This window comes from Trachinotus anak, unplaced genomic scaffold, assembly GCF_046630095.1.
Source record: "Trachinotus anak isolate AG129_WGS33_773 ecotype Australia unplaced genomic scaffold, CSIRO_AGI_Tana_v1 ptg000008l, whole genome shotgun sequence".
Lineage (NCBI taxonomy): Eukaryota > Metazoa > Chordata > Actinopteri > Carangiformes > Carangidae > Trachinotus > Trachinotus anak.
In genome coordinates, this window is record NW_027273859.1 from 8,675,660 (window position 1) to 8,685,000 (window position 9,341).

General features: G+C 41.7%; 1 protein-coding gene across 3 annotated transcripts; it reads left to right on the forward strand.

Moving 5' to 3' along the window:
- Positions 1 to 740: 740 nt before the first annotated feature.
- Positions 741 to 6,306, forward strand: asb6 (ankyrin repeat and SOCS box containing 6). 3 transcript variants are annotated; one of them, XM_071482346.1, is made up of 7 exons: positions 741 to 838; positions 1,313 to 1,462; positions 1,894 to 2,075; positions 3,282 to 3,388; positions 3,506 to 3,614; positions 3,709 to 3,795; positions 5,063 to 6,306. In XM_071482346.1, the coding sequence occupies exons 2-7, from the start codon at positions 1,350 to 1,352 to the stop codon at positions 5,782 to 5,784; spliced, it is 1,320 nt and encodes a 439-aa protein (XP_071338447.1). In that variant the 5' UTR covers positions 741 to 838; positions 1,313 to 1,349; the 3' UTR covers positions 5,785 to 6,306. The 3 variants fall into 3 exon arrangements, with proteins under 3 accessions (XP_071338447.1, XP_071338446.1, XP_071338448.1); XM_071482345.1 differs by having other exon boundaries at positions 773 to 850; positions 5,063 to 6,064; XM_071482347.1 differs by having other exon boundaries at positions 806 to 838; positions 1,209 to 1,462.
- Positions 6,307 to 9,341: the final 3,035 nt, after the last annotated feature.

Sequence of the window (9,341 nt, forward strand, 5' to 3'; positions counted from 1 at the left end):
TTTTAAAAATTTTTTTTTAATTATTATTTCCTCTCCAGTTAATTATTTTACACCCCCTAAGATTTATACTTAAACATATTTTAAGTATACACTGTAAAGTATTGCTGGGTGTGTGAAGGGACTGGTTCCGGATTATGGTAGATCAACGCAATGAGTTGTTGGTTTAAAACAAGGTCACAAACACAGAGGATCCAGTTCATCTCATTTATTGTTTAGCTGGTTGATTCTGATGAAAAGGAAAACGAAAGAACAGCAAATATTAGTCCACACAACTCATATATATTCAAAGTAGATTAAACTAGCACCACATTGACCAGACACAACAGTGAAATACTACTTAAATATTAATGCAAGTATTAATGGTCTATTCATGTAATAACAATATAATAATATAATATAGTATAGTAATATAATATATAATATATAATATATGTAGTATAATAATGAACAGCAATGAGGGCCCCTAATCTTAAAGCATTTTTCCTTCTGATACTCTAAGTACATTTTTCTGATAATTCTGTACTTTTACTTAAGAAGGATTTTGAAAACAAGACTTGGAATATTTTTAGATTGCTGTATTGGTACTTTTACTTGAGAAAACCCTGTTAGCAGTCTACTTCTTCCACCATCATTTAGCACCATCATTTCATGACATTTACAGGATATTTGTCATCTTCACAAACTACTCACAAGACGGCGAACTGGATAAATATTATCGTATTTTCATATTATGAAGAGCGGAACCCTCGGTACCGCTGTGCTTTAAAGGGGAATTAAAACACTGTCGGACCGATGTGGGCGTGGTGGCAATTTCCTATCTTGTAGGAAACCGACTAGCGTGAGTATCAGTGTGAGTTAATACTAACTTTCCTCTTTGAAATATTTTCTCTCAGACACCAATAATTCAATTCAGAATTTAGCAAATAAAAGGTCGCAGTAAGAGTAAATTTAGCTAACAGCGCTAGCGTCAACTGCGACGTTTAACATCTACCTGCTAACTGACAATATAACTTCTTTCTTAGGGCATGGCCACAGTTGTAAGTCAAGCAGCTAAATGTCACGTTTACTAACGTGGGGAGTAAAGTCGTGGTGTGGGCAGAGATGATATAGTTACATCTATAGGGACCATGTGTTATTCTGTAAAGCGCCACAAAGCGTTTACCTTAGCAAGTCAGCTTAACATGTCCCCCGTTTTTTTCATTTGTCAGCTGAACTCCAGAGATAACTGGAGCCCCTGATAACACTGTCACCCTCTCTGGCACCGGCACAACCTCGGTACCCAACTTGTGCATTTGTTTTCTTGGGACTTCAGGGACCGATTGACAAGTGCTGCGGGGAACGGAGGAGCCATGCCTTTCCTCCATGGGTTTCGAAGGATCATTTACGAGTATCAGCCGCTGGTAGATGCTGTGATGTGTGTTGTTGGACTGGAAGAAGGAGACGGTGGTCGTCAGGAGGACAGGTACAGCTGAAGCCATAAATATTGTTTGAGTTATTGTTTATATTTTACCACTAAGTCACTGCAGTAACAGATTGTTCCCTCACAGAGGTGATAAAGCTTCTTCAGAAATGAAAAGTTTGCCAACAGTCAGTTGTATTCTACTCCTTGGTATTATTTAAATATCACTATACATACTGTACATATATATATGTTACTACTATTACTACTTTACTGCTTTTTGCACCTCTGGTTAGATGCTTTTCGTTGTCACAGTACTTGTACTCTGTGCAATGACAGAAAAGTTGAATCAAATCTAAGACTTGCAAGAGCAAAGTAACTACTTCTAACTTCGTTTTCAGTGGCAGTCTGCAGTGCACGTTCTCTGGTTGAAACACTGGTGGTCTTATCCACACTTTGAATGCATCGGTGCTTCTTTCTGTTCTTGTGTGCAGAGTCAGAGGCCCAGAGGACGAGTCCGGTCTGTGTAGTTCTCTAGTGGAGCTTCTGGAGCGAGAGTCCCAGTCAGAAGTGTTTGTAGAAGGCATCAGCTATGCTCTGTTTAAAGTGGCAGAGAGAGGGCTGGTGTACGCAGCTGAAATCCTTCTACGCTATGGAGCTTATCTAAACTTTGAAGGTGAGTAATGATTTTGGAGATAAGATTAATTATTTCTATTGATGGTTTTAAATAACTCTGTCCTCAAATGATGTGCAGTGCAATCACTAAAAACATGATTTACTGTTTTCTACTGGTATCCAGCACCAGGTTCAGGAGCAGTAGGTCTATCACTTCCAGTAATACACATTGAATTTACCAGTTCAAGGCCAATCACACATTTGGGGTGACCACATATGTAGAAATTGTAAACACAGGTGGATGTTTCAGACAGATGCTGGCATCTCAGACACTGGTATGTTATGTTGATGATACCTGCATGTGAACGAATGTGTCTCTTTGCAGTTTGATTAAAAAAAAATCAAGTGGTATCAACCTAGAATATAATACCACACAGATTTCAAAGTAAAAGAAAATGAAAAGGTAATAAGAAGCTCAAATTGTGCATTAACTCTGTGTCATTAAGGTTTAGTAACTGTAACAAGTTATTTTCAAATGGAAATGTATTTTTGCTGTGTGAAGAGTGAGGAAGGTAATTAGTTTTCTAGTGTCCATCTTGTTTCAACTTTTTTGTGTGATGATGGCTCCCTGGCTGCAACACACACAATTATTTCTGCTCTAAATTCACACAGAACATTTAATGACAGATACCACTTCAAAACACAAGTGGACGTGCCGTTTCCCCGCTTTACACAAGTAACTGCATATGTATAATGAGCAAGTTGTCATCCGAATACACTTGAGAGATAAGTCTCCCTTGTGCAAATTGCAGTGGAAACCTGCCAGGGCTCAGCCAGACTCTGCTGTGGTGACCTCTGGTGGTTATAGAAATGTGCTACCCCAGGGACATAATTAGGGGATCCATGCAGAGGCGGCTTCATTCATCTTTCATATTTCTTGGATGCTTCTTTCCAGAAAGTTAACACTGACAAATGCTCCCACAAAGCAGGCAAAATATTACTATATAAAAGTGACTTAATCTTTTTCAAGAATTTGATATTTTTTGTCTTCACATTTAAGAACAGAAACTACAGAAGCAAAAGTGTAACATATATATAGGGAGTCAATCTGGAGTTCTGTTGTAGTGACCACCAGAGCCCAGAGTCTGTAGAAGGTTGTGTTGCTCTGTCCAGACTTATCCTAAATCTTCATCTGTCTGATTTCTGTTTCCACCCAGTGATCAAGACTCAATTTCTTCTCTCTTTACATGTGTTTTCCATTCTCCAGACCCAGTGTCATACTACAACCCACTACATATAGCAGTTTTAAGGAACAGGCCAAATATGGTGAGGCTGCTGGTCGGGCACGGAGCCGACATTGAAAAGAGGGACAGGGTGAGACAACCATCTAACTAGAAAAAACAAGTATCTTTGTCATCTCTTGTTGTTGAACCCTCTGAGTTTTTTTTTTTCATTTGGTGTAAATACCGTACACTGTATGTCATGTGGTAGATCCATGAGAGCAGTCCCTTGGATCTTGCCAGTGAGGAGTCAGAGAGACTGCCCTGCCTGCTCACCCTGCTGGACCTAGGTGCTGATGTCAATGCAAGGGATAAACATGGTACATATACATTGTCCAGCTTGATTCCAAAACATTCACTCAGTCACACATTCATTCAATCTGAAAACCAATTTATTGGATCTTGTCTCCAAAGGGAAAACTCCTCTGCTCCATGCCTTGGCAAGCAGCGATGGACTCACTGTGCACAACACAGAGAACATCCAGCTTCTTCTTGAGAGAGGTACTGACTGGGGAAAGCCGCTCGTTTTCACTGGGCCTTCTGGTCCAGTTTTGGTCGTTCAGAAACGGGATCACGGTTAAACCACTACATTCAGAAACCTGGGAAACAGTTCGAATGAAACTGTCAGTGCTTTTCAGGCTAAAATATGCACATACAGCACTTATATACAGTACGTTTTCACAGTACGGCAGGATAAGGTTTCATGTACAGTATGATCACAGGGGACCTTCATGTAGACTTTGTGCCACAGGCCTGTCTTTTGTAGGTTTCTACAACCAGTGTACCCCGACCCAAGAAAGCCACTGGGAGACCTGAATCTTTATATGCAAGCCAATGGGATTCTTTACAAAAAGAGTTGCATGCAGGATGTTGCGGACTACAACAAGTATAAAGTTGAAAGTAAATCCCAAAAAAGTTGCCCTCAGATCTCATAATTGTTTTATTTTTATCAGAGCTCAGTTTGTAAAGAATGGGGGAAAAAAAAGACTTGGATAAACCACATTCAACACAGACCTCAGCAAAAGATACTAAGTTGCCTGATTTTAAAGCATGGAGATCTGTCACTTGTCATGTTGAGTCCTTATCAAGTTGTATAATGTGGCTCTGGGGAACCTTGTCAAGAAAATAACCCTGATGATGTCATAATGATGTCATTGGGGTTTGGACACTTCAAATTTATAACAGAAAGCCTTCATGACAAGCTGGTGTTGTGGAGTTGAAAGACATGGGCATCTACCAAGGGCATTTAGAACCTCTAATTAAAAATGCTATCATGATGCATTATGGGAAATATAAGATTCACTGTTTTCAGAGCTATTTTTCACCATTCTTTTAAAAAAATGGTCTTGCATGTCATCATACTTTATGGAAGTACAATACTAAATTGCTGGAATAAGCTGCAATGGCTCATTTGAAAAGCTGTAACCAGTAAATTATCAGTAGCTCTGTTTCATAATGACCTTAACAATAACTCAAAAGAGTCACTATCTGAGACGCATGTACTCTAATGTACACATGACCTTGGCTAACTGTTTTAGATCTGTTCTCTGAGTGATGCTTCCTTCTTTTTTCTCTTTTTTTTGTACACTATATATAATTTGTATATTCTTATTACTTATCATTTTGAAATATCTTTTACTGCAGTTTCTTTGCAGCTTTCTTTTTCTATGCACTGCCACTTTGCTGCTGTAACACTGTGAATTTCCCCACTGTGGGACTAATAATAATAAAGGCGATCTTATCTTATCTTAACATATCTTCACTACAGGTGCTGACGTGAATGCTGCTACTGTGGACGGTGAAACAGTTGAGTCCTCGCTGGTGTTTCTGGTTAAGGAGGCCCTGGAGGCCAACATGGAGGACGCTGCTGCGATTGGTAACTTCTGCCTAAAAACCACCCAGCTGCTGCTGGCTCACGGTGTAGACCCCAGCTGCTGTCTGAATGAGGATGGCGAGCCCTCCCTGACACAGACGAGCCTGGGGCACTTTGACCATCTTTTTCCTCTGGCTGTGCTCTTAATGCAGAGCGGAGCCTCCTTGGCTTGCTCCTATCACGGCAGCTCCTGTTGGTCAGGGTACAGCCTCCTTTTCCAGCGGCTCCAAACAGCCCTGGAGCAGTGCTCTGATCAGAGTCGCGCCTCTGAGCTCCTGGAGCAAGCTGAGGTGTTGCTTGACTTAGCGAGGGTAAACCTCCCCACACTACATCTGCCTCTCAGGCTAGAGCTCCCTGTGCCTGGTCAGGACCCTCACCCATATGCTCAGGCTCTGGTTGACCTGCACAGCCGGGCAGTAGAGCATGAAGCGAGCCCTCCTGCTTTGCGATGCCTTTGCAGGGCATTTATAAGGAGCCACCTACAGCCGTGGCCACTGGAAGACAGAGTCAAGGCCTTGCCATTACCAGACAGACTGAAAGACTTTCTGCTCCCTGAGCACACATATACCCCAAAGCCTGGCTGGGACTGCTTCAAGCCCCAACAGAGTCAACGCTGACGATGTGCTACTGCCTCGTTTTTCTTCTACATAAAATCTGAAATGAAAGACTGAACAGGCCTGAAGTAATCTGAATAAAATGTCTGGACATTTGTCCTTAAATGAAGCTAAACCCAACAAACCATTGAGGCCTTTGTTGAATTCTCATTGTGTGTTGTCTGTGCCAAACCTACAGACAAGTGTGTGTATGTTTACTTCAACATACAACCTTATGTATGTACAAATAAGCATTTGAGTTGCAACTAAGTTGGCACTGATGATTAAACTGCGGTACAGTTGAGTGTGTGAGGAGTGTTGCAGTACAAAATAAAAGCCACCAGATGGCAGTGTTGCTCCTGCGGATCAGAAGTAGCTCAGATGCCAGGGTCAAAGATTCAGTTATTCTCTGTGCAACCTATTAAAGTTGTTCTAGCACAGTGAGGTCCATCTATATTTTATCTCCTTAACACGATGGTGTAGTATTGTGGAATTTGTGTATCTTCTTGTCATGAAGGTGGACCAATAAAACAGTCATGTGTTTCACCAGCAGCGTCCTGATCCATATATCCAGTAAATGCATGCTGACATTGTTTTTGTTTGTCAACACATTACTGTTTTTAACTGACCAGGTAGTGGCAGTGCAGCGCTGAATATGACTCTTCCACTCACCTGTTATATGGGATATTGTCGCTGCTATATATTTGTCTCATGGTTGTGTGCATACACATCATAAACATCAGTTGAGTGAATGCTGGAATGAAGAAGCAGGAACAAAATGCTACAACACTGCAGGAAGAGTGTGCCTGTAGATGTTTGGACATGGTTTTACTGTGACACAATGTAGCTGTAGCTGCAGCAGCTGCTGGCGTGGAAAATTATATAAAGCGTTTTTAATGCTTATGTTTAAATTCAGATGAATTTAGGCTCCTTTTCCTGCTATTTTTCGTTCCGTCCCATCTTTGGTAATAAAACAAACAGTCCCTAAAAGAAGCATACTATGATGGTACAGGAACACCATAGGGTACATATGTGTTTGCGTCCATGTGTGTGACGAGCAAACTAAATAGGACATTGTGTTACACAACTAACCCCTTCCTGACATTGCTGAAGCTGGAGTGGCTCCAAGGCTTGCAGGCGCTCCAGCTCCTCTTGGTTATCTAGGTCACAGCCTCTGAGGAGAAGAGCCTCAGCAGCAGCAGCAGCAGCCCTGCATGACACACGCTTCACTCTCCTGTCTGTCTGAATCTCCCTGCATAGGCTTGACAAAACCTCAACACTGGCCTTGGTCGAATGAGGGAGAGAGGGAGGGAGAGGGGTTGCAGGAGGCAGAACGGTGGAGAAAAAAAAACAAAAAAAAAAAAAACATTAAAGATACAGAGACGGCGTATGTGGAATGGTTGTGAGAGCACTCATGGAGGACACATGGAAGTGGCAATGTTGGATTACATTTATACAATACACTAGCAGTAGGAGCATAATCCACCCAACCAACAATCACAATGCTGGGAAAAAAAATAGCCTCCTTCCACAGAGTCCAATCCCTGCTTGTAGAAGGTGATAGAATAGAGATAGTGGGGGGAGGGCTAAGCCAGTGCTCTCCATCCAGCATTTATTGGAAAACTGTGCAAGTGAAGCTTGGTACTGAAATTAGTTATTGATCTATTCTCTCCCTGAAGCCCATGGGTCTTTCCCACCACACCTGCTCATTCTCTCATAGGCTTTTCTTTCACCGCAACCCATTGTATCTTTCAGCCTTTGCTTCGAGCTTCAGTGTCGTTTTGGTTGTTTTGTGGTTATTTACTTTCATTTTCTTTACTATGGAGAACTTATCTCAAAATGAGAACCTGATAATGTGCTTATCTGCGAGAAAGTTTGATGTTTAAAAACTAAAATCTGAATGAGCTTTGGAGGCAGCGAACAGCTGGAAACCAACTGACAAAATAACATTTTTAATATCACTTTTTTTTTCGTTACAGTCTAGAAAGTGACGACAATTATTCCAAAACTGCCTAACTGAATTATGACACAATAAAACCTTAGATGTAACATGCTTGGTCTGTATTTCAATATGTCCTTTAGATAATGTTCTTCTTAGTCTCACCCAGTTCCTGACACTCATCAAATGCACCACAGACTGAAGAATACAGAAGCTTCATTCATGCTATACTTTAAACAAATAAAATGCAGCACAGGGGAATTTAATAACACATATCCTAAAGTGTGAATCCACAAAACTTGAATTCGATAGACTCAAACTAGAGATAAATTGTTATAACTAAGATGCTTCAGGCTGTTATGAGCAAAATAAAAATCGAGCCCCAAAAAATACTCTACTGCATGTTTCCTGTGAGGATAACACCGGTTTTCTTTTGAAAAGCTAGAGAACATTTCAAATGTATACTGCTTTTTTGTTTACGTCGGTGCTTGTTGGCTGAGTTCCTGGTCTGACTCTAACCTTTTCATGAAGCACCACGTCACCAACCGAAAGACATTGTGGTCTATTCTGGGCCTTTTCTTCTATAGAGCAGAGCCTGTGCAGAATGTGCATCTCCTTGTCTTTCACTAGACATTGTCTAGACACGGGATAATTGCAGACATCACTGAACACTCAGCTGCTGCCTGAGACCTCATGGGAGTTGAGGTGGACTTTGGAGGGAAATGGCCAGCAGTCAGCGAGGGGGTCATGCTGCACACCCTCACCCCCTTTAGGTTGTGCGTTATGTGTCTGCCTGAGCGTCTACGTACTGCTCTGAATATGTTTGGTGGCGCGAAGGCAAGCGTGGATCTGTCCGTGTGTGGGGGAGAGAGAGAGAGAGAGAGAGAGAGCGTAGACATTGAAACACACAGTGTTCATAACCGCAGATGTGGTGACTTCATCAGAAAAAAATGTACCCCGTCCTATTGCTCCACCAGCATTGATGGAGCTCACCAACATAAATGGCTGTTAATACGAAGAGAAGAAAGTAAATTCCCACTGGATCTCAGCATATTCTGCATCTTCTGTTGGCTTCCATTCAGCATGTTTGATCTCCTATAAGATTGTTGTTGTTTGGCTGAGACACTTTGCAATGTGGAACTTTGGCTGGGCGTGGGTGTGTGTGTGTGGGTGGGTGGGTGTGTGGGTGTGTGTGTTGTGGGGGTGTCAGTTGGTCTGTCGGTTGAGAGATGGTCGCAGGTCGCCGGGTTCACCCAGGGCATAGGACTAATCTCAGTGGGGGTGGATTGGATGCAGGATAACTGAATCCTGTTGGGGCAGGCCACCGTCTCGTTCTGCTCCAGGTGTTGGTTCCTCCTGTAGACTGACACATACTGACAGTTGCGTTCCCCAGCTGGAAGATTAGATTTGAGGGGGTTTGTATGTTTTTTGTTTGCTATTTTCGGGGGAAAATATGTTAAGATGTAAATTTAGTTGTCAGAAAATTGAGAGAAACACTTTTTTGTCCACTTTTATACAATTTCATATATCTCTTCGATGTCGTTTTTAGGAACCATTCCAAAATGTGTTTTACTACATGCTGGTAGTTTTTGTTTTTTTTGTTGAGCTTACGTGTCTGTTTTTTTCCAGTCTCTTCGGAAAG

Excerpts from the sequence above, each read along its gene's own strand:
- asb6 (XM_071482346.1), top strand. The coding sequence starts at position 1,350 with ATGCCTTTCCTCCATGGGTTTCGAAGGATCATTTACGAGTATCAGCCG. Across the intron at positions 2,076-3,281 it reads AGCTTATCTAAACTTTGAAG|ACCCAGTGTCATACTACAAC; the intron begins GTGAGTAATGAT and ends TCCATTCTCCAG. Across the intron at positions 3,796-5,062 it reads CCAGCTTCTTCTTGAGAGAG|GTGCTGACGTGAATGCTGCT; the intron begins GTACTGACTGGG and ends TCTTCACTACAG.